General features: G+C 43.3%; 1 protein-coding gene and 1 long non-coding RNA gene across 4 annotated transcripts in view; one reads left to right on the top strand and one right to left on the bottom strand.

Moving 5' to 3' along the window:
* The first annotated feature begins 26 nt into the window (after positions 1–26).
* On the top strand, positions 27–8,105 carry LOC144211652 (uncharacterized). Its single transcript, XR_013329633.1, has 4 exons — positions 27–90; positions 2,244–3,568; positions 4,950–5,035; positions 5,510–8,105. It is a non-coding gene; the product is annotated as an uncharacterized LOC144211652 (long non-coding RNA).
* Positions 810–25,475, bottom strand: part of LOC144211651 (unconventional myosin-XV-like) — a 36,042-nt gene continuing 11,376 nt past the window's right edge. For 2 of the 3 annotated variants that reach the window (XM_077739046.1, XM_077739047.1), the window contains 5 exons: positions 16,683–16,813; positions 12,500–12,633; positions 12,285–12,418; positions 6,014–6,154; positions 810–1,692 (listed from right to left, as the gene is read on the bottom strand). In XM_077739046.1, coding sequence (XP_077595172.1) covers positions 1,606–1,692; positions 6,014–6,154; positions 12,285–12,418; positions 12,500–12,633; positions 16,683–16,813 — 627 coding nt within the window. In that variant the 3' untranslated portion in view covers positions 810–1,605. The remainder of the gene's footprint in view (positions 1,693–6,013; positions 6,155–12,284; positions 12,419–12,499; positions 12,634–16,682; positions 16,814–25,475) is intronic. The other variant, XM_077739048.1, reaches the window with a different exon arrangement.

Raw genomic sequence — 25,475 nt, forward strand, 5'->3', positions numbered from 1 at the left:
ACGTGACCATTTCATAAAGGTTTAGTACTGTACAAACGTGTCAGCGAATCACATTATTCCCAGGAAATTCATATTTGTGTCTGAGGGAAGGTGCGTAACGTTTAGCCGATGCATACGCGAGCAATACAAACATTTGAAATTTTAGGTCACGCCAGAATAGAGAATAGCATTATCATGTATTAATGTTATTAAATCCATTATTATCATAGCTATTGTTAGACGGCTAGTTTTATCACCTGACTCCAATTCCTTAACTCTGCCTTATCCCGTCTAACAATGGAGCGTGTTCAGCATCGGAGGAGACAGACCAGGCCAGAGCGAGTGGATCCACAGATGGTTTATTCCTAACAAATTGATCTATACAGAGCTCCGGGTCCCCCTCCCAAGTAATAACCCAGCTGAGCGTATCTATAAGCAGCGGAGGATGAGAAGAAGTGTCCACACGCAAGTTTACCCGGTGTTAGACTTATAGTTTTAGCACCTGACTCCAATTCCTTAACTCTGTTTTATCCCGCCTAACAACAGAGCGTGTTCAGCGTCGGAGGCGACGAACCAGGGTTGAGCAAGTTAATCCACAGATGATTTATTCCTGACACATTGATCCATACAGAGCTCCGGGTTCAAAAAATGAATAACCCCACCTCCCTATTGGCCATCCCTCTCACTTTATCTACAATTTTCCTTTCATTTGCCCTCTCTTTTCTTAAATCTTTGTTCTTTAAAACTAAAACCAATATACCACGTCAGGTTTAGAACCATATACATTCAATAACTTCGGATCAGAGGTAGCACACGCAGAGTCGGCTTGATGAGATTTTCAAAGACTTCAGCTGAAGGAGGGGTCGGGAGCAGCCGGCGCTTGGAGATGAGTCCATCTCCAAGCCTGACCAGTTTGAATCCCTGCCTCCCTCCAACAGTTGAGCTCATTTTATTAACAAAGGGTCATGTGACCTAGGTACAAACTTAAGGCGGGAAGAAGTAGACAAAGAAATGGGAGTGTCGTGATAGATGACACCCCCTTAACTAAAAGGTGTCATGATGGAAGTTTCCACTGGGTCATGCAAAATTCTATTCTAGTGACTACACTATATAAACCAAAAAAAACATAATAATAAGCATAAAATACATTCATACTTCACACCACACCAGACATTTTATGGCTTTTCTTTGATTTTATTCAGCTGTGACTTCATTTAGTTGACTAATTAACATACTAACTTCACTCAAGTGATTTTCAAGGACAATTACATAAATAAGTTGTCATTACGTTCAGAACATTAAGTTCCTTAACTGACAAGCAGCACTTTGTGGAAGCATTTGTAGATTTTTGAGTACGAGTCTCAAATGTCTTGGTCTTAAAACATTTTCTTAATATGTCCCCTGTATACGTTTGTGTCAAACAAACAAGAAATTGTTTCATTTTATAATCAACTCAGGCTGTTCTTGTGCAAACTCTATTAAGTTTCAAAATGTGTCAGAGCTATTGAAATATTGCGTGGGTAATTCAATCATCTCTAAATGAACCACTTTATATTTTTTTTAAAAAGAAAAGATCATCATCAACCAAAATGAACTAATCAATTTTAAAAAGACAACAAATTGTGTCTACAGGGGAGTTGTGTTGGAGTTGTTGGCAGAGGAATGGATTAACTCTTCCATTATCATTGCAAGGACGTGACACAGCTCTTTGGCCTAAAAGAAAAAAGATGGTGAAAAGATAATTAAAAACAAAATATCTTTAAATTCTCTTCTTCACATGATGAAAGTCAGTTAATAATTACAAACATATAAACTCTACGGTTGGCTGGCAACTAATTCAGAGTACATTCCACCTACTGCCGATAGCTGGGACAGTCTCTAGCACCTTTGTGACCCTGGTGAGGACAAAGTGCCATGCCCCCCATTTATTATTATTTTATTCATCTCAAATTTCTAGTAAGTAGTTTGGTTAAATATATCATCACTATAATTACCATTCTATTTCAAAGCAAGAGCCTAAGTCATGTACAATACAATGCAATTTTGTATATGAACTGCAATTACACAGATTCGGTGAGGAACGGATCCCTGGGAGCCATTGTAATTCATGATAAGTTGACCCCACCCAGACCTTAGGGCTGTACAGACAGTGTGGTTGCTTGTGATTCCCGTTCAAACACCCCGGATGATGGTCCTGTCCAGATTTCACCGATGTCCAGGGCCTCTTTCTAACTACCCTGGTTGTCTCCTGTTTCTGTGCCCAGGCTGATCCCTTCAACCGCCATTGGAAGTCCATGTTCCAGCAGTGGAAGCCTTGCAGTCACCATTCAAATACCCTGCTTCAGCGACACTCACTCCATGCTCACCTTTGAGTGACCCGGTTCTGGTGGCAAAAGCCTTGCAGCTTCCATCTAATGACCCTGCTTTAGCATACCTTGCTAATTACTCCCTGAAAAATGATTTAATCAACAGTTGAGTGCTCTTTATCAAAATAGGAGCAGCACCTAGAAACTTATTTTTTTCACTTTCCTTGTCACACATGACCTGCACAACCAAATATTTTGGTCTGCTGGTCTGACATTTTCTGCCTTATATGCGTTGTGTTGGGTCTTTGTTTGAAATTGATTTTGGCAACATACGGCATATTCCTCATTTTATAATATTACAGATACATCCTCATGGTGTAAATTTAAAATTTAAAACTGCGAAAAACACTAATCTAAAAAGCAAACTCAATTGACTTTTCTAACAGACAATTTTGTCACGATTCTGCTTCAAATTGCACTTTTGGGGAGATTCAATAACACCCTGCCCCCATTCACCTTAACAGGGAGCTAATTGGTCCTTATCACCATCACCTTTACATTGTTACCAGCTGCTTTGCTGGGTGTATTAAGGAGCAGTCTCCTGACATTGGGTGTCATCTGCGAATCAATCTGTTCCTGTCATTTGGCCTCCCTTTACTGATCTTTGGTGTTGACAAATCCTGTTCAACCAAACTGCTGCTCTTTGGACTACTCGCGTTCTCCTGAAATGTATTCCTTTTCCCGTGTCTGCTGCCGGCTACTCCATTCTGAAGATACCCATTAGGGGTTGCACTAGAGTTGGCCCAAAGGTCAGCTAGCTTTGAAGCTTGCTTTTGTTTCTGACATCCCCTTCCTGCCAAATGTAATGGTGTAGAAATTAAATTTAAAAAAATGAGTGGAATGGGAGTAAATTTGTATAGGAGTGTAATGGCTTCTCTAGCAATTCTACAGGAGTTGGTCCGGATGGGATTTACTTTTTGCCTCCGGTCCGGATTTGGTATGGAATGGAAATTTTTTACTCTCGGAACGGCAAAAATCAATTCTCTCATACTTTACTTTGTATTAGTAGGGTTAAGTAAGATTTAAGGAAATTGTCATGTTTGGTTAAGTTTTGATTGTTATCTTTAGCAGTCGTTCCCACAAGTCTTTAAAAAGCCTTAAACATGTGTGGAGTTTGCATGTTTTCCCCAGGCCTGCATGGGTTTTCTCCGGGTTTGCCGATTTCCTCCCACATTCCGAAGACAAGCGTGGTTGGCTGGTTGGACACTGTAAACTGCCCCTAGGTATGAGTATGAGCAATACTGCTTGTCTGTCTCCTCTTGCCATGCGTTCGACTGCGCCCCGCCTCATCACTAAAACTCACCTGGGATAGGCTTTGGCACCCATGCAGATTTTTATTCAAAATGGTTCAACATAAACAGTTTAGCTAAGGAGTTTTCTGGGGGAACAAGCACCTGACGGTCACCTAGTGGCTCGCACGCAGGCGTGGGCTCGATTCGCACAGGTGGTGGTATGATTGTGAGTGCAGATGGTCGTTTGTCTCTCTGTCTGCTCTACGGGTGACAGGCAACCAGTCTAGGGTGTAGTCTGGCTTTCGCCCGAAGTCAGGGGGGTTTGGCTCCAGCAACTCCTGCAACCTTTTTTCCAAGATGCGTCGTACGGAAGATGACTGAAACTGCAAGTCACTGATTGCTTTTGTAGGACACGAGATTTGTGAAAAGATGCTCTCTTGATAGACTGGAACAAAAACCTGCATCCATTGCAATGCTTTATTGTTGTTGGTACTTTAGAAGCGAATTGCACGATTTGCCTACGTCTATGAGACTTGCTGTTTCCTCAAATGTGTTCTAAAACATTAGCGTATCACAGTTATGCTCATGCACAGTTAGTTCTTCAATGCACTAAGCATGAGTCATGTTGAAGGTTAATACATCTGAATTTAGCTTTCTTGTTTTCTTGTTTTAGTAGCATTTGATGACATATAATTGTTACATTGCATATATGTCATATACAATGTGATAGCATACAAAATATATAAGAAAATATTACAGAAAATGGTGGAAGCGACACATTTGTCGCACAAATGATCTGTTCAGTGTTGGGGAGGACGGGTTTGATTAACCAATGGGTTGGTGGCCATACTCAGCTCAACCAGCACCACAATATCAGTATTGAAATTACTAGATGATTGGACTTAAGTCATAGGCTAGGGGTAGGAAACCTATGGCTCGGGAGCCATATGTTACTTTTCGCTAACCTGTGAGGTAAAATATGTCTTTAAACCGCTGATGACACAGCCAAGTCCCAAATGCACCAATAGGTGCAACACTACCTCTAACTTCAATCACCTTTTTCATCATTAGCCTTTTCTGCATGCATATTAACATTTATTAGCAAAGGGCTAGCACTGTTGTCAAAATAATTCATTTAGTACTTTAAAAGTGGTAAAATTACCCCCAGAAAACCACATCTAATTTTCACATTTCTTCTCTTAAATTCTGCGAATGGCTCTCAAAGAATACAAGTTGCAACTCATTCAGACGTGAACAAAAAAGACAGACACTTGATTCGCGTGAAGTTGACACTCATTTTGATTTGACTTGGAAAGCAATGATTTGAGACATGACAAACTGACTCAAATAATCTGAAGCAGACATTTTCCAGGCGCAAAACAATTCCCCACTGGTGCCGGAGATCTCGAGGACCGCCACCGGAAGCACCTTGGTCTCAGGGAGCCTGTTACAACAACAGTGAGTTTTGCTATTCAAAACTACCATAAGCATACTAAACCCATTAAGGACAAAGGTAAGAAATTCAGCAAGTGGTTAACAACCAAAAATACATATACAATTGAACTTTGATCACTGTGTGAGCGTTATCTTGTTAATGCAAATGCAATTTAGTTAAGAGCTAACTAGACGTCGGGTGCTCATTAAAATCGCCAAGGCACTAGTTGTAAATCACCTGAGAGTAAGATTTGATCCAGTCTGTTAGTTTCCTACGGGCCTGAACAATGTCCTGTTTGTACCATGACACTGGAATCCTCACACTTTTTTGAACATGCATATCTGAATCAATTAACAATCGTTAAGGTCTCATCAGGTTCTAAGTATGACGCCGACAGCGTCTCACAGCTGTTTGATTAGGCTTTCCTATGATGTTGAAAAGTTTCATATCGGTTCTCTTTGTTAATCACGTGTCAACTGCTCTACCCCCAACCTTAGTTCCAAGAATCACCCCCGGAAGATTGGCTCCTTCAACAAGGTAGATTGCGGAAAGTGGCTCCTTGAAAAGTAGATCTTGGAGCAAAAAAATGTAAGCACTCCTGCTTTACATCGTAGTGTGTCTGTAGCAGGCTGACTAGATCGTTCTGTAATGACCTTTTACATTTTTAACTTGTGCTTTAGTAAGTAGTAATGGTATTTTTATTTATTTTCTGTCATTATTCATCCATTTTCTGTACCACCTATCCTCACAATAGATCAAACTCTCAATCTCGGAACTGTAAGGCCAACCACGCGGCCACTATTGGCTATGATTATTAAGTATTATTGTGATTGTGAAACACCACCACAGCTAACACATCTATAGATTGCATGTATCTTGCTAAATTGGGCAATGTTTTAAGTTTTGTTTTTGTTGAAGCAATATCTTGTGAGAACAGTTTTTCTTATTTTACATTAGGGTAGAACGAGGTAAATAAGCGGAAAACAAAAATGAGATTTTACCTGTTTGAGAGTAATTGTTATTTTTTGAGATTGGCTCAATGTTCCATATCTGATGTCCACTGACGGCAGTTTTCCTGGTTTGATGGGTCGGACAGTGCGGATGATCTGAACCTCCATGAGAAGAATATGAAACACTTTCTCCTGAAAAATAGAGATAAGAAGTAGATTGGCACCATTGATCTGGCACTTAAATGTTCAAGAAGCAAACACTACTGTTTTGTTTAGAGAATACTGTAATGTGCAAAAATAAGAACAAGGAATCAAAGTTAGCTTAGCTTATTTATTAAGGCAACATTTATGAACAACAATTACAAAGGGCTGTTGTTGAGTATCGACCTCCACTTACCATGTTACAGTCCTCCCGACTTGCCCGGTTCTGAATCCGTCACTTTACAAATCCTAAACTCCTTTTAGAGGCGACCCACAAGCTGTATTTTACAGACAATGAGTCATTTTTTCAAATAGTTTGGCTGGTTCTGCGACTTATTCTCTAGTGTGACTTTTCTAACTCTTATTTTTTTACTCATACCACCGCATGGCTTGTAAAATGGTGTTTTAGGCAAAAACGTTTAATATGTTACAAGAACAGATAGCTATTTTCTCTGTTGTCCTCTTTTATTATTAATTTAACATATTACGTTCGCTATTGGTTTCTGATGAATTAAAAAAAACAACTCCAACTCCACCCAAAAAATTAAATTACTCTAGTGCGACATAAATATTTTTTTCCTTTTCACTGTCCATTCTTTCATAGTGCCACTTATAGTGTCAAAAAAATATGCTTATGAATAGGTGTGACGCAAACCTGGCGATATGATTTGTATCACGATTCACAGGGGATGATTCAATCCTGTCAGTGGTGTGCCGTCAGGGCCGTCAAGGCGTTCTCTGCTGGCCTAAGAAATATCTGAATACAGACTTGTCTCTCCGCTTCCATTCATTGCGTTCCCCCTGGTTAGACTGCTTCCAGATGTGTGTTTTCATATTAAAGTATTTAACCAATCACATTTCAGCAATTATTTGTTTCCAGGGTCAGAAATCTGCTTCTAGGCCTTCACAATCAGTTCTGCAGGCTTTGCTGCATTAAACAAGGGTCAATAAGACTGTTACTTTAACCAATGATAATTTGATTTTGGTTACACCTAGGCCTTCTCGCAGGCCAAAAGGAGGAAAGAAAGGAGGATAGATATTGTGTAAAAAGGATATTTGGTGCGTAACATGTCTATATTCCTAAATAATATTTCAGTTGTATGAGGTTATTATTGATGATTTTTTTAACATCGATTGTCTGCGTTAGTGACGCATTGTGTTTTGCAGGTTATCATATAGCTAACGGATTGTTGGAGCTGCTGCCAACCCTTTATAATGGCCAAAGTAAAAAATAATGTCAGGAGTGGCTTGGTTTTCCCTCCCGGCATGATGTCATGACCGTCAGGAGTGGCTGGGTGGCCCCTCCTGGCATGATGTCATGATTGTTATCAGCCGTGGCAATTAGGTGATTATGTTTTCCTGGCTATTTAAGCATTATGAGATTGTTCAATGTTTGTCGGATCGGCTGGTTTCATTCCCTGTGTTTCCACGTTTGTCATGTCGTTCACTTGACGCCACGCTGCATGTTTCTTTTCTGTAGTAGTAAGTGATCAAGCCAAGTTGTTTATGTTATGTTTTTTCCGTTTATTAAACCAAGCAACATGTGCAACATATCTGTCTCCCCTTTTCCATTTGCTTCGGCGACTCCGGACCTGGGTTCGCCCAAGTTATCTTATGCCTATGACCAGCGGAATTGGTTCACCATGGAGGGAGCCTGAAGATTCTGGTGAGGAGGACGTCATTGAGGAAATTGATTTTTTCGTTGGTGTTTCGGAATCCGATAGTGAATTCTTCGACCAATTCGGACCCCGAGACCTTCCACTGGAGGAGGATTACCCCTACTTTTCCCCCGACAATTCCTACTCCAAATACCCCGACCAGCAATTACAGAGTGGGCTGACCACCTATTATGGGCCACCACGTGATAGCGGGGGTGCTGTGCAATCCTCCTAGAGGAGGCGCCGAGCGCCACGCCGTAGAGCGAAGCGAAAGGAGTGCCTGGACACACTAACCACTGTCCAAGTTACGCGCCCGACCTCGTCCGTCCAAGCTCCTCTCCCGATCACGTCTGTCCTAGCTCCTTGCCCGACCTCGTCCGTCCAAGCTCCTCACCCGACCTCGACCACGCCTTTCCTAGTGCCTGAAGTTACTCGGTCGACCACGCTTTTACAAGTACCCGAAATTACTCGGCAGACCTCGCTGTTCCAGTTGCTCCAAGATAATCGGCCGACCTCGCTGTTCCAGTCGTCCCAGAATACTCGGCCGACCTCACTGTTCCAGTTGCTCCAAGAGACTCAGCCGACCTCGCCGTTCCAAGTGGCCGAAGTTACTCGGCCAACTTCGCCTTTCCAAGTGACCGAAGTTACTCGGCCGACCACGCCTTTCCAAGTGCCCGAAGTTACTCGGCCGACCACGCCTTTCCAAGTGCCCGAAGTTACTCGGCCGATCACGCTGTACCAGTATCTCCTAGAAACTATGCCGACCTCACCGTTCCAAGTGGCCGAAGTTACTCGGCCAACCACGCCTGTCCAAGTGGCCGAAGTTACCTGGCCGACCACGCCTGTCCAAGTGGCCGAAATTACCCGGCCGACCACGCCGTTTCAAGTGCCCCAAGCTCCTGTGCCAAGGCCACGCAAAGTACTGCCGTTGCCACTGGGGTCGCCAGTCACACCCGTACCAAAGCCACGGACCACGTTTCCGGTAACGGACGGCCATTCTAGCCCTGCTCAGTCAAGCACCGCTCTCCCAAGCACCGCTCTCCCAAGCACCGCTCTCCCAAGCACCGCTCTCCCAAGCACCGCTCTCCCAAGCACCGCTCTCCCAAGCACCGCTCTCCCAAGCACCGCTCTCCCAAGCACCGCTCTCCCAAGCACCGCTCTCCCAAGCACCGCTCTCCCAAGCACCGCTCTCCCAAGCACCGCTCTCCCAAGCACCGCTCTCCCAAGCACCGCTCTCCCAAGCACCGCTCTCCCAAGCACCGCTCTCCCAAGCACCGCTCTCCCAAGCACCGCTCTCCCAAGCACCGCTCTCCCAAGCACCGCTCTCCCTAGCACCGCTCTCCCTAGCACCGCTCTCCCAAGCACCGCTCTCCCAAGCACCGCTCTCCCAAGCACCGCTCTGTCCAGCGCCTGCCCGCCCAGAAGTGGCGACGATGCTCCGGCGCCCCTAGAAGACGGGGCCGGCGACTTCGAGAGTGGCAATGCGCTGGCGGCCCTGGAAGAAGGGGCCGGCGACGTCAAGAGTAGCAATGCGCCGGTGCCCCTGGAGGACGGGGCTGGCGATGTCGAGAGTGGCAATGCGCCAGTGCCGCTGGAGGACGGGGCCGGTGACATCGAGAGTGGCAATGCACCAGTGCCGCTGAAGGACGGGGCCGGTGATGTCGAGAGTGGTAATTCGCCGGTGCCCCTGGAAGAAGAAGCCGGCGACGTCGAGAATGGCAATTTGCCGTTGCCCCTGGAGGACGAGGCCGGTGACGTCAAGAGTGGAAATTCGCGGGTGCCCCTGGAGGAAGAAGCCGGCGACGTCGAGAGTGGCAATGCGCCAGTGCCCCTGGAGGACGGGGCCGGCGACGTCGAGAGAAGCAATGCTCCGGTTTCCCGGGAGGAGGGAGTTGGCTACCCCCCGAGCAAACAGGGTAAGGTGCCCGACCGTACTAAACTTCTGGTGTCTCCTAAAGGCAGGCGTCTTGGCCAAGACTTAAAGGACCAGCTGGGACGCCTGGCGGACCGACCACTGCCTCGTCTCGTTTCTGGCTGGCACGGACGCCCGCCAGACTTGCCCTTGCCTCGTCTCGTTCCTGACCGGCGCGAACGCACGCCGGGTCAACCACAGCCTCGTCTCGTATCTGGCCGGCGAGGACGCCCGCCGGACCGACCATTGCCTCGTCTCGTTTCTGACCGGCGGGGACGCCCGCCGGGTCAACCACTGCCTCGTCACGTTCTTGACCGGCGCGGATGCCCGCCAGACGTGCCACTGCCCCGTCTTGTTTCTGGCCAGCGCGGACGCCCACCAGACTTGCCACTGCCCCGTCTCATTTCTGGCCGGCGCGGACGCCCATCAGACCTGCCACTGCCTCGTCTCGTTTCTGGCCGGCACGGACGCCCGCCGGACCGACTACTGCCTCGTCTTGTTTCAGGCTGGCGCGGACGCCCGCTGGATCGACCTCTCCTTCGTCTGTTCTTGGGTTGGTGTGGACGGCCCCCGGAAACAATGCTAGGTCTCCCACCCGCCCTCCCTGCTTGTTCTTGGTTCTCATGTTAGAATTGACTTTGGGACGTCTAGGATCCGTTCCTTAGAGGGGAGGTACTGTCAGGAGTGGCTTGGTTGCCCCTCCTGGCATGATGTCATGACCGTCAGGAGTGGCTGGGTGGCCCCTCCTGGCATGATGTCATGACCGTCAGGAGTGGCTGGGTGGCCCCTCCTGGCATGATGTCATGATTGTTATCAGCCGTGGCAATTAGGTGATTGTTTTCCTGGCTATTTAAGCATTATGAGTTTGTTGAATGTTTGTCGGATCGGCTGGTTTCATTCCCTGTGTTTCCACGTTTGTCATGCCGTTCACTTGACGCCACGCTGCATGTTTCTTTTCTGTAGTAGTAAGTGATCAAGCCAAGTTGTTTATGTTATGTTTTTTCCGTTTATTAAACCAAGCAACAAGAGCAACATATCTGCCTCCCCTTTTCCATTTGCTTCGGCGACTTCGCACCTGGGTCGCACTAGGCGACGGGATCGTAACAAATAAATGCATGTCGGAGTATGTGCAATTAGAACTAAGGGTAAAATTGGCTGAGAAAGGTCTTCTCGACAAAAGTTGTAAGCAAGTTTTCCGATGGAAAAATATCGCATATCAATGGAAGCTTCGACTATCTCAAGTGACACATTCAGTAGTAATTTAAATGAAAATGAGAAGTAAGAGGGACAGACGTGAAATTTAAGGTAAAATTCTAGTAACATTTATTAAGATGATTATTATGGTTATTACATGTCATCACACCCAGAAACTGCGCATGAAAAAATTGGTAGTATTTCTCCATAAGGTGATTTTACTCGGCAAAAGACCTTAATAAGTGATAGTTATGGACTCGTAATTTGGCATTCGATACTTCGCGGACCAAACCCCCAGAATGTCCGGTTTTATGGTGTTAAAGGCTGAGCTATAGTCAATGAAAAACATCCTCACGTAATTCCCATGGTGTTCCAGGTGGCTCAGTGCTGTATGTAGAGCAATGACGATAGCATCCTCAGTGGACCTGTTTGTTCCATAAACAAACTGGTGAGGGTCAACTGAGGGAGGGATTGTATTCCTGATATGGCGGGCTACCAACTTTTCAAAGCACTTCATGATCACAGGCGTGAGTGCAACATGCCTATAATCATTCATGCTGTCAATGCATGGCTTTTTGGGAACAGGAATAATGTAGGCAGATTTCAGGCAGGATGGGATGATTGTTTGTTGCAGGGAACAATTGAACATTCTTGTGAAGACTCCAGCCAGCTGGTCAGCACAGGCTTTGAGCACCTTGCCAGGTACTCCGTCTGGGCCAGCAGCCCTTCTGCTGTTCACAGACCGCAATACCAGTCTCACTTCCTGTTCCCGGAACTTCAGTGTATTGATGCTGGGTGGTGGTGGTGGTGGTGTCATCGGTAAATTTGATGATGGGGATTAGATTGGTGGGTCGGTGTATAGGGACCTTGAGGGAAGCCAGTGCTCAGTGTAATGGAGAAAGAGAGGTGGGTATCAAGTCTAACAGTTTGTGGATGGTTGGTTAAGAAGTTCTTAATCCAGCAACAGAAGGAAGAGGATAGTCCAAAGTGGGAGAGTTTGTCAGCCAGAATGTCTGGTGTTATAGTATGGAAGGGTGAGTTGAAAAATGATGTCCACATCATAAGTGGATATCAGGCCCTGGTAGTCCAAAATTTAGCATCGTAGTCTTGTGACAACCAAAAATGTGGTGTCCACAAATGTGGACACCAGGTCCTAGGAGGTAAATAACCATTTTCACAATTACAGTTTCTTCCCACTGAAGTTTAGTGTCATCCTTTTGTGTTGTACACATTACTTAATTTGCAAAATGTTGAAGGGATTTGCATTTCAGAAAGCCCTCCAAAAGTAATTTTTGGACTTTGAGTCTTGAAAAAAACAGTGCAGCTTAAACTGCAAATAAATTATTAACAATTGTACCTGTGTTTTAGGGTGACTAAATAGCAGTCCATCGTGATTGACACTGATAATGCAGGGGGAAGGACATCCATTTCTGCTAACTTTCTGGGCCAAGTAGTTGTTGGAGCCAAACAGATGTTCACCACTCAGAAACACTGCATGATAATGAATGCAGACTATTAATGTTATTTTAAATTATTGAAAGTTATGAGTCTAAGAAAAACTATCATACTAACCAATGAATTGTATTTTTGCATCAAACGGGCTAAGAGATTCCATGGAAGCGATCTTACTCAAAAATAAAGAATGCATCTCTTCAAAATTAGTGTTGTTCCCCTCCTGAGCAGGCAAGTATTCCTTCATTTTGGACCTGACAGTGGGAAAAAAAAGAAAACTTCAGTCAAGTACATGTAGCAATGGTTTCTTCATCAACTTTTTTCACAAATCTCAGACATTTGTTGCAGGTTTTTGATCTTTCCCCTTGATCGGTATCAAAATAGTTTACTCAATGACTCGTAGCCTCCAAGAACACAGGCATGCAACATGGTGTGTCCTTGTGTCTCATCTAATCTCATCTCATTTTCTGAACCGCTTCATCGTCATTAGGGTTGTGGGGGGTCTGGAGCCTATCCCAGGTGACTCCAGGCCAGCGGCGGGGGACAATCTGAATCAATTGCCAGCCTATCGCAGGGCACAAGGAGACGGAAAACCTTGCACAATCAAACCCATACCTAGAGGCAATTTAGAATGTCGAATCAGCCGACCATAAATGTTTTTGGAATGTGGGAGGAAACTGGAATACCTGGAGGAAACCCACACAGACCCGGGGAGAACATTCAAACCCAACACAGGTGGACGTGGCCTGGATTTGAACCAAGGACCCCAGAGCTGGGTTTCTATATATACTCTATCTCCCGGGCTGCCTATTGTGAAGGCAATTGGACAATTTTGAAAGTGAAAAAAACTTAATACTGACTCAAGTGTGTGTGAGCAATCTGCATTTTGTGGGAGACTGGATTTATAAAATTCAAGACCAGCTGGCCAGCAGACCAAACTTGAAGTTAAAATGAAAAAAAAATGAAAATCACACATAGGCATTGTCGTCATCATTGACTGACAAAAAAGCCTGGTAGTCATCATACCCTCAGCAGCGTATGACGAAATTAAAGTCAATAAGTAAAAGTAAAATGAGACATATATATTGGACATTTTAGAGGAGAAAGATAAATCATTACAAGATTTCTTCCAGGGGTGTCCAAACTTTTTCCAAAGAGGGCCAGATTTGGTAAGGTGAAAAGGTGTGCGGGCCGACTATTTAGCCTGACATTCTTTGAACCATTAACATTAAATACAAATTAACTTTTTGGGATTTTTTTTAATTACAAATGGCATACTTTTACTTTTTTTTTTTACATTTAGGTTTTTACCGAAATAATAAACCACAAAAAATTAAGAAAACTATTTTATACTGTGGTCAACAGTGCTGGTGGGCCGTGTATTATTGATTTCATGATAGAGGCCGCGGGCCGGTAAAAATTTGTCCACGGGCCTTAATTGGCCCGCGGGCCAGACTTTGGACATGCCTGCTTTAGACTATTGTAATCATCCCAAGCCAAAAACGCATCTCCCTGATATTAAAAAAATATACAAACGCCTGTATGCAGATGCAACCTTAGATTACAACATCTTACAACACAAAGCTCCTCCTCCATTGCAATATTTTGTTCTAAAAAATTCAAATCCATTAACAATGACTGGCTCTAGAAGTGACTGTGTAGTCCCGTCAAAAAGAAAGCATTCAGCCAATGCACCATTCGTGTGGCTCTTATTTGGAACTCTCATCTCATCGTCGCGGGGGTGCTGGAGCCTATACAAACTGACTTCGGGCCAGAGGTGGTGGCCAGCCGATCGCAGTGCACAAGGAGACAAACAACCATTTATGCTCGCACTCATACCTAGGGGCAATTTAGAGTGTCCAATCAGCCGACCATGCACGTCATTGGAATGTGTAAGGAAACCGGAGTACCAGGAGAGAACCCACGCGGACATGCAAATTCCACACAGGTGGACCGACCTGAATTTGAACCCACTGTGAGGCCGACATGCTAACCCAGGGGTGGGGAAACTTTTCGGGCCGGGGGCCACATTGAGTTTAAAAATTCGACAAATGGGGCAGGTCAGCACAAGATACGATACATATAAAAAACTGCATCTGTTAACAGTACATATGAAACATAAACAGAAAAAAATGACTAAAGTATTAACATTCTCATCACCTATAATTAAAGTAAAAAGTATAAAGTACAAAGTAAAGTAAAAAGGAATGTATTAAGAAATATTAAAATGTAATTTAAAAAGTGGACAAAGCTACTGCCACTAGCTTCCGTGTGACGGCGCTCACCCGCCATGCTGCCTTACCTGGAACTCAATACAAATTAACATGCATGAACTCCCATATCTGAACCACTTCACCGTTCATCTTAAAACCTGGCTGTTATATGAAAAAAACTGCGATCACAACGCTATCTAAAACTGTGCAACGTTTGTGTGTGTCTAGTATGTGTCATAGTTTATCTTCAGCCTACACAAGGGAAGAAAAATGGAAATTAGCCCTTGGCTACAATCTTACACATTTACATATAAATGTTCATTAATATGAATACAAATATGTTCATTAACATGTGCTGTCCTTTATGTAATAAATCAAACTGACGCTCAATCAACTACGTAACGAGAGTAATTTTACTGCATCACCGTCTTAACTTTTTACACAGGCAATTCTCGCCAAAACTAATGAAGCAATTTGCACAACGGCATTAATCTGCCCCTCTTCTTTAAAATGAGTCTGATTGTGGCCTTCTTGTGCAACAATGCAAAATAACTTTCCTTCTAAACCAGGGGTCTCAAACTCAATTTACCTGAGGGCCGCAAGAGGCAGAGTCTGGGTGAGACTGGGCCGCATCAGGATTTCCACAAGGAAAGCGCTGATAAAACATTCCAACGTTATCAAATATATTTATTTTTAACTAAAAATAATGGATTGAATAAATTAACTTAAAGATTAATAAAAAAATAAATCAATCAGTAATAAAAAAAATAAGAATAATGAGAATACAGTAGATATACAGTGGCTGCCTAAGTAGAGAAAACTAATTATTTTTATTCCCTTTCAAGTGTCTGTATTAACAGCGCTTTAAATTTTAAGTTTCTGAACTTGAATGGAACATTGAACATGAAATATTCTGGACACAGCTTCTCTTGCTTGCTTTCTTGCTGGAGACCTGGCAGCGCTTCCTCTCACATAGCTGAGTCACATTTGGTTTGAGGGAGGAATCAGTGGAGACCCTCAATAGAGCTTGAAGATGCTCATCAGTAAGTCTGGACCTATACTTGGACTTATTGAAGTTCAAGGTAGAGAAGAGTTTCTCACACAAGTATGTGCTCCCAAAAAGGCACATGGTCCGCTTGAACATTCGGGAAAGTTCAGGGAAGCTGGGGGTCAACTCTCTCAAAAATTGTCCAAGCTTGTCTGCTTCTCCACTCACCTCCCTGAACTTGGCTTTGAGTGCAGAGTTGCACTGCAGGTCAATGAGCTCAATTTGAAGCTCAGGAGGGACATCTTGAACATCAAAGGAGAAGGGGTCCGCAAAAATTTGAAATGTGGCTTTGTGTGTCTTGAAGTCTGCAAATCTGTGATCAAATTCCTCCTGCAGCTTCGAAACACATATTTCTCACAACTGTATGGTGTGCCTGCATCCACAAGAGCCTTGCATGCTGGTAAATGGAAAAGGTTTGTCTGAGAGAGCTGGGCTTTCCATAACAAAAGTTTAGTTCAGAATGCTCTCACATTGTCATAGGCAGCACTGACAAGTTGCCCCTGGCCTGGTAGCTTCTTGTTCAGTAAGGACATTAAGCTCATGTGTGATACCAACACGAAAAGCTAAGTCCATGAGTGAGCGAGGCACTGGACAGCCCATCCAATGTCCCACCCTCCAGAGCCGTATACTTCACCGTGATTGGTTCATCCAGCTCCGAACACAGTGTCATTCATTTCAATCTTGCAGGCCGCACGGACATTAATCTTGCATATTAAGACGCGGGCCGCAAATTATCGTCCCGCGGGCCGCAATTGTTTTGAATAGATAACCTCGTAATTGTTTTGATTGCAAGCCTTAAATAGGAAGGAGAGAATGCCGTTCGGGTAGAATGATCTGTGGCGAGGACGGGCCAAGATGGATTCTCCTTGCAAGTCAACCGGAAATGTCTGATGTCTCCCTTGTATTGTTTTATAATATTGTATTAAAGAAAATGAACCTAACAATCATTAATGTTAAAATTGTGGTGGATGGCAGATTAAAAGGTTAAGAGATAAGAAAATGTATTGTGGTTGTACCACTAAACAGTAAATGGAACACTCACAGTGAGAGCTGCATTTTCAGTCCTTTGGACAGATGTTGGAGGACGGAGAGCTCTGCAATCCGGTGGCGTGATGAAAGTCCATTTGCAGCAGCAGTGAGTTGGAGCAGGCCATTCAAATAATCCTCCTTCACCTACAGAGCACAGAGAAGATACAGAGGTTTTTTAACGCAACACTTGTGCACCGTTGTTGATAATCTGTCATTGTTTGAGCCGTTGTTGATTCGGGGAGAATAATTGTTATAAATATATTAACTTACCAGTGTCTGACCCATTGTTTCTGGGCCCACTGATCAAAATGTATTGTTGCTCAGTTTGCGTAGCCAAAGAGGGAACAAATTACTTTTGTTGTGAATTGTATTTAATATGCTAATTTGACTTAACTATAGTAGAAAGTGGTAATGTTGGACATTTGGATTAAAAGGCTACTATTTGAAATGCTTTCTCTTCAGGTTTAATGAGCGGACTGTTCCAATTAGCTGCTATTTTATGGGGTCTACAAATGTTTTATAAATTAGTAAATGTTTCTAAGGAACAGTTTAGCCACAAAAATTAAGTCATTGTTTTCGTTTTATATCATGTTTGCCACACTTTTCAAGTTAATAGTCTATAATGACAGGTTTCTAAGTATTAAAGTTATTTTCTTCATTTCTTTCACAACTCTCATTAGTGTTGAAAGTGACCTCCATTTTATATATATTTTTTCTTATTTTGACCTTTACCAGAATTGACTGTGATTTTGTTAACCCTTCTACATTTATCCAAATTGATTTTGTATGGGTGTAACCAAATTGACCTGGCAATTGATACCTGAAATCAAATGTAAATTCTTATCTTTTTGATGTTGAAGTTGAAAATTGATAGAAATTGTTATTTATGCCCAACACTTTGAAAAATATCAATGTGAAAAATTCATATTATAGGTGATGGACAAACTGCAGTGACATATTAATGTTAAATTATTGCCAAAAGATGCTAGATTGAATCAGTTTTAATTTCAAAAACTCACTTTAATTTGTACATGATGCACATTATTGAACCCTTTCGAGCTTGCGCGGTATGGAAGGTGAATAAATGAATGCCCATTATTGAATGAATTTGTATTTCTTGATCACCATATATTTTATAGTTAAGTGGCGTGCAGCTATATTTAGTCGGGTTTAATAATCTAATCCTGGCTAACAGGGGGAGTTGGTGGCTCAATTGCATAAAGAAAAACAATTTAATACTTTTTTTCTGAATATTAATTGATTTGAATATAATAATTGCAGAGAACAGAAAAGTTGTTTTTTTCTGTGCCTGGCTAGAGAGGAGGTTGTTGAACTCCTGGGACGAGCCCAGCCACATCTGTTTTAATTGTTGTACCCCCCACCCCCTATTTTTTAGTTTACATGATTTTGTTTGTATCATTGTTTTGTTCTGGAATCATGTTTGTAGCTTCTTATGTCCACTGGAGAGAAGTAAGGAATTTGCATATGGAGGAAAGCACCCCTGCTGCTTATTCCAGCACAGAAAAAAATTGCATCTTCGACACTATACCATAATGGGAGGACAGTTTTTATTTGTGTATGATTACTTAATTTGTTCAATTACTTCAGTAGAAAAGAAAAAATAAAAATAGCCTAACAAAGAAGTAATGATTAAAACAATACCAGTTAGTATTCCAAATTGTGACTAGGTCTTTCGATTTTCATAAAATATAATGATGCAATATGTGAGATAATTGTGATTTTCTTTTTAATGGTGTATTAAGACAATTCAAATGTATAAACAAAAATTTTTATTAAAGTGACCAAACATATTATTTGTCAAAATGTTAAATGTTATGTACTTTCTTATTATAAGTGATGCAAAAGACGAATGTATATATGAATGTGATTTGTCATTGTGTTATCAAAATAAACAAGAGGACATGCAGGTCACAATTTATTCTAAAATAATAATGACCTGCTACCTTACATGTGTTGGGGTTTTCTGGGATACTTTTATATATGGCGTTTGGACAATTCGCCGAAATAGGTTTCGCTGACGGACATTTGGCCGAAGGACGTTTGGCCAAAGGACAGTTCACCGAGGGAGTGTTTGGCCGAACGGATAGTTAGCCGAACAGATCGTTAGCCGACTGGATAGCCAGCCGACCGGACGTTGCGCCGAAACAGGATTTGCGCGCTCGCCCCGCACCCGGTCGTGTGTGTACATGTTTTTCAACCTCGGTTCGTAGGCCATATACGGCCCGCGAATCGTCCGGTCATGATTATATATGTGCGCATTTAATATGTATATGAGTTTCTTCAATTTGGGACTGGGGCAGGCTCGAGGTCACTCTCCAGGGCAGTTGGCTCCAGCTTGGTGACTTAACACTTCACCGAGTCCTCGCTCCCAGGACTGTTTACTGGGAGATACACCTCTACCCTTATCCCAGATGCAAGTTCGCCATGGAGATCTGTGACGAACTCTTAAAATTGTTTTTGATTCCAGCGGATGGCTCTCAATCCACCTCCGGGAATACTTGCATATTTTTTTTAATTTTTCCGCTCGGTTCACCTGATATGGAATTTTTAAGATAAGACAAAGTCTCTTTGCAATTGCTTGTTCATATTGTATTAGTTTTTGTGAGTATAAAAGCATCAAAGTCATCCTTATGGCTGACATGTCAGCATAAACACCCAACTGTCTGACTGAATAATCAATCCTAGTCTTGTGATTGGGCTGACATGTCAGCACAAATACTCAACTGTCCGACACTGATCAATCACTTTTTGCCCTACAAATGACTGAAACGTATCTGTCCAAAGTCCTAGTGACAAGTGTCAGTTTTGCCTGTATTTAAGACACACTCACTGGTCATTCGACTAGAGTTGCAGGAACATCGTGCTGAACAGGACCCCACTGTAAGAACTCTCACTGTACACTTTGCAGTCTGGTAATAAACCTATTTTCTATTTAAATTGATCTCACTCTTTCTTAGCCTGCTCCTGAAGTTGTATTTTCAGACTTAGCAGAATTGTTTTGCCGAATGGAGGCTTGTTTGTATAATTTCCAATGGAGTTGTTTTTGAGTTCTGACCTTAATTGTTATATATGAATACCTGATATGCATATGTTGTTGCAGTTGTTTTTGCTAATGCAATTGTATCAAATTGATAACCTTGTAATTGTTTTGATTTCATGCGTTAATCGGCAGGAGAAAACGCCGTTCGGGAGAATCATCTGTGGCGAGGACGAGCCAAGATGGATTCTCACTTACAAGTTAACGTTAGATATGTCTGATGTCTCCCTTGTATTGTTATATATTATTATATTAAAGATAACTAAAAATGAACCTAACACATGTAATAGGAATTTAAAGTCAGTTGCTAGTTGGGGCTCTTCAGGTGGTAAGAGTTTGAATTGGATGAATTGGCTGACCAAATTAGGATACATTTCCTATGCTTTGATCTTACTTTCCTCTTCTTTGTTTGTACAGTATGGGAATTCATATTCACTGCAGGTTGAGGTGGGAGTGGGTTGAAATTGTCACGCACGGCATGGCGGTTGAGGTATCACGTCTCCTGGTAAAAAAAATCGGGAACATGGCTCCTGCCCAGGCTATCACCACCCCGGCTATAAATGGCTTCCCCCATTTCCTTAATAAAGGGCGGTAAGGAGCCAATTAGGGTGTCAGGGCAGGCCTTCTGATGAGTTGAAAAATCACCACAGCCACACCCTTTCTGCCAGTGAATACAATCAGATCCTTTTGAAATTTTGTCCTCCACAGTCTCACTATACTGTGCTCGGACGTCATACGGAATTGGGAAGGGCGTAGCCTGTCCTTCACTGTGCTGCTTTAAAACATGCTGAGATGTTCAATAAATTGGGTTTTTGTTTCTGTTTCATTGCTGCCCAAGCATTCAAGCGTGCACTCTGTTCGAAATTCAATGGAGTTCAAGATGGCGGCGCGCTCGGGCGCAGCGGCTCATTGCTTTCCAGTTTGTTCGTTGAAAGGCAAGACACCCAATTTCACAACTTACTACGGACTGACCTTTGATATCCCCAAGAACATCCGGAGACCTCCGGGATCTCCGAGAATATCCAACCCACCCAAAGTACGCCGTAGACGGCGAAGAGAAAGGAGGCAGGGGAGCGGATGCCGGGCGGCCATTGCGGTTGGGCTAAGACAACAACCACTCCGAGCCCCGCTTCCTAGTATCTTTTTGACAAACGCCCGATCCATTACCCACAATTTTTGGCGTGGATCTGCCTTCTACAGGCGAACTGAGGGAGGGTAAGTAAGAAGAGAGTGAGAGGTAAGTGATACATTTTATTCTTGTTTGCATCGGTGAGGCAACAAGAGGTGATGCGATGTTTCCATCGTGGCGGAGTGCTCACAAGTCTGAATATGTCAGTTAAGGGGTCTTGCTTGGGATGGCGGACCTGTGGAGAAGCACTATACAATTTCGTCATACGCAGCTGAGGGTATGATGATTACTAGGCTTTTTGTCAAGTCAATGATGACGACAACGCCTATGTCTGATTTTCAAAATCATTAATTAAATTAAAAAAATAATAATTGGAAACGGCAAATAGGAACCGAAGGGGAAGGTGTCGAAGGCTGGCTGCTCAGGAGGACACAGTATTGCGAAATCAACGGCCGTAAAAGAGGTAAGAGTTCTTACCATTTGATTGGCAATACGGTGCGTGTGTGAGTGTGTGTGTGTGTGTGTGTGTGTGAGAGAGTGAGTGGCTGGCGCCAATGGTGTGGTTCTACAACCTCCCAGGCTAAAGGATCTGTGTTGTAAAAAGATAGGAGACGAGACCCCACTCGCACGGAGACCGTATGTCTTTTGTAAAAAAGGATTCAAGTCAAAGCCGTTAAACATCTGATTGGAATGTTTTTGATTGACTGGCCACTGAGATATCTCATCTCATTTTCTGAACCGCTTTAATCCTCACTAGGGTCGCAAGGGATGCATACGTGAACTCCAATCTCTGAACCTTTGCCCATCGTCTTAAAGTCTAGCTGCTAGATTAATGACAATGTGATCACAATTTTTAAATTGATTTTAAGTTGTTTTCAAGATGCTGCCGTTAGGCGGCAGCCGGTGGCCATAACTCTTATTCATTTTTTTGTGTTTTACCGCCTTGCTATCTCTTTATTATACTTTAATATTCCTTAATACAGTCATTCTAACTTTGCTGTACTTTTTACTAAAGTATTTTACAACCTACTTTGTTCTATTAGCTTGGTTTCTTTCTGCTAGTTCTTTTTTGGAGACAATCAGCCATGCCTCTGCTGTCACACATGGGATTAGCTAGGAACAACACACAGCAGAAAGAACAACACCTCGACAAAAGTGGCGGGAGAAGAAGAGACGCTTCAGACCAATCATTCCGTCTATTATTATGGGGAAAGTGAGATCCCTCCCCGATAAGACGGAAGAGATGTAGCTGTGTATAAGGCCACAAACAGAGTATCAGGAGTGTTGTACTCTGTTACTGTTGAATCTTCATCTCCAGACTACTGAGGGACTGTACTTCGAAACTTTGGAGAGTGACTTTGCATATTTTCAACCTTGATCTCAGTTTGCAGAAAGTCCCCACCTTGACTTCCAGTGTGTGTTTTCAGTCTTATCTAACTCTACAATGTCTTTCTCTTGTGTGTGTCTCCGTTCTTGCTACAGCGATCAAGATTGCGCCGCTCAATTGGTTTTTGCTGCTTTTCTATCTTTTTAAATTGCATTTTAATATTTCTTCATGCTTTCCCATATACTAGGCTTTGTAATGTAAGCTTTTTGCTTTGTTGTTTTGCGACATTGGTGACCCCACCCGTCGCGTGGCTTGGTTTCTTTGTGCTAGTCCAAGACAATTTTGGAGCCCTTGAGCGGTGCCTATGCAATTGTGTACTCAAGATGAACTGTGAGCAGTGGAAGATAGTGCCGGGAGAAGAGGCAATGCTCCAGACCGAGTATTCCATGTTATGGGAGTGTGAGATCTCTCCCCGGTCAGATGGAAAAGCTGTTGGTGCTTGCTGGGCTGCAACGACAGAGTTGTGTGCTTGTGTGCTTTGAGCCCCGCATCGGCCTGTACACTTCTTCTGATCAGGTGATAGGAAAGCTTAGGAGGTTCTAGGCAAGGAAGATGATCATCTCCTCACTACTGAGGGACTGTGCAGATTAGCTTGAAATAGTGATTCTGCATATTGAAGTTCAGTCTCAGTCTGAAGAAGATCTGCACCTTGTGGACTTCCTGTGTGTGGCTCCTGTTTCTTTACCTAGGTCTAAAATCATTGTGTATGTACACACAGAGGCCTAACGAGACCGCGGCATTGGGGATTTGCGGATGTAGCCACGTTTCCGTGATGAGAACAACGTTACAGTTCCTGACAAAGCTGTTGGTAGCAAGCTGAAGTTCCAAATCGTCCATTTTGTGGATGATTGGATTGGATTGGATTAACTTTATTCATCTCATATCTGGCGTTGGTCAAAAAGATACTCGAAAGCGATGCTCTGTGTGGTTGTTTCCTAAGCTTAGCAGCTAGGCCCACCCGGCATCCCTACTTTTGCTTTCTTTCCATTCGCCGCCTCCATCGTATATTGGGTGGGCTGACTATCCATGGAGGTCCCGGTGGTCTCGAGATGTCCTCCGGGATATTGCAGGTTTGTTGTTAATCTTTTGTGATGCTATATCGCATGTCACACCGAGAATAATTAAATTCTGGCAACTGTAGAAAATGTTTGGCTCGCAGACGTTCGTAAATAACAATAAGACTCAGAAAACAAAACACCAAACTGGATACCAGTTTCCTGGAGCCACTGCACCCGTGCACGACGCCATCTTGGAAAACCCATTTTTGTCACCGCCCTCAACACAGTACTATTAGAGGGAGGAAACAAAGCCAGGATGGGGGGGGGGGCTGTTTTGTGGCGAGCAATGCCAGCTAACACTTTCCCAAGGCTCACCCGTGAAACTTCCTCCTGCTTCTTATAATGACCCAAGAGCATCCACTGGTTGCAAACCATGGCATCTCTCTAACGAACAATTTTTACCTCCCTCTGCTGGACACCATGTACAGTACACCCCTCACCAGGGTCAGTACTCAGTACAATGATGATGCCCTGAATACATTAACTATGGGCTGCAGGATGCTATAGTCCAGGGGTCTCAAACTCAATTTACCTGAGGGCCGCAAGAGGCAGAGTCTCAGTGAGGCTGGGCCGCATCAGGATTTCCACAAGAAAAGCGCTGATAAAAAATTCCAACGTTATCAAATATCTTTATTTTTTAACAAAAACTAATGAATGAAATAAATTTACTTAAAGATGAATAAAAAATAAATCAATAAGTAATAAAAAAATAATGAGAATACAGTAGATATACAGTGGCTGGCTAAGTAGAGAAAACTAATTATTTTTATTTTGTTTCAAATGTCTGTATTAACAGCTCTTTAAATTTTAACTTTCTGAACTTTACTTCTTGCTGCTAGAGACCTCGCAGTGCTTCTTCTCACATAGCTGAGTCACATTTGGCTTGAGGGAGGAAGCAGTGGAGACCCTCAATAGAGCTTGAAGAAGCTCAACAGTAAGTCTGGACCTATACTTGGACTTATTGAAGTTCAAGGTGGAGAAGAGTTTCTCACACAAGTATGTGCTCCCAAAAAGGCACATGGTCCGCTTGAACATTCGGGAAAGTTCAGGGAAGCTGGGGGTCAACTCTCTCAAAAATTGTCCAAGCTTGTCTGCTTCTCCACTCACCTCCCTGAACTTGGCTTTGAGTGCAGAGTTGCACTGCAGGTCAATGAGCTCCATTTGAAGCTCAGGAGGGGCATCTTGCATATCAAATGAGAAGGGGTCCGCAAACATTTGAAATGTGGGTTTGTGTGTCTTGAAGTCTGCAAATCTGTGATCAAATTCCTCCTGCAGCTTCGAAATGGCCTCCACATATTTCTCACCACTGAGTGGTGTGCCTGCATCCACAAGAGCTTTGCATGCTGGGAAATGGAAAAGGTTTGTCTGAGAGAGCTGGGGTTTCCATAACAAAAGTTTAGTGCAGAATGCTCTCACGTTGTCATAGGCAGCACTGACAAGTTGCCCCTGGCCTTGTAGCTTCTTGTTCAGTACATTAAGCTCATGTGTGATATCAACAAGAAAAGCTAAGACCATGAGCCATTTGGGATCAGTTAGCACAGGAACAGCAACCCCGTCTATCTCCATGAAGTCTTTTACTTCTGCTCTCAACTCAAAAAATATCTTCAATACATTTCCCCTGCTGAGTTAACGTACCTCAGTGAAGTAGAGCACATCCCCATATTCAGACTCCATTTCCTCCAAAAAAGCATGAAACCTTCTATGCTTTAAGCCCCTGGATCTGATTTGGTTGATGCATTTCACAACGACAGACATCTCATTGTCAAACTTCAGGCATCTGCTGCAAAGGGCCTGCTGATGGAGAATGCAGTGCAGAGCTATGGCCTTCTCCACACCCTCCTCTTCCAGTTTTTTTTTAACAAGTGCTACCAGTCCATTCTTCCTACCAATCATTGATGGGGCTCCATCAGTTGTTATTCCAACAAAGCTCTTCCATGGCAAACAGGCATTCTGAATGGCATCACACAGCTTGTGAAATAATTCCTTAGCGGTGGTCTGGCAATGCATTGGAATTATTGTGAGCAACTCCTCCAACACTTCAAAATTGTCATCAACACCACGGACATATATTGCGAGCTGGGCAGTGTCTGTGATGTCTGTGGTCTCATCAAGAGCCACTGAATATACACTGAAATTTTGCGCTTTCTCACAAAGTTGATCATAAATGTCACTTG

This window comes from Stigmatopora nigra, chromosome 18, assembly GCF_051989575.1.
Source record: "Stigmatopora nigra isolate UIUO_SnigA chromosome 18, RoL_Snig_1.1, whole genome shotgun sequence".
Classification (NCBI taxonomy): domain Eukaryota; kingdom Metazoa; phylum Chordata; class Actinopteri; order Syngnathiformes; family Syngnathidae; genus Stigmatopora; species Stigmatopora nigra.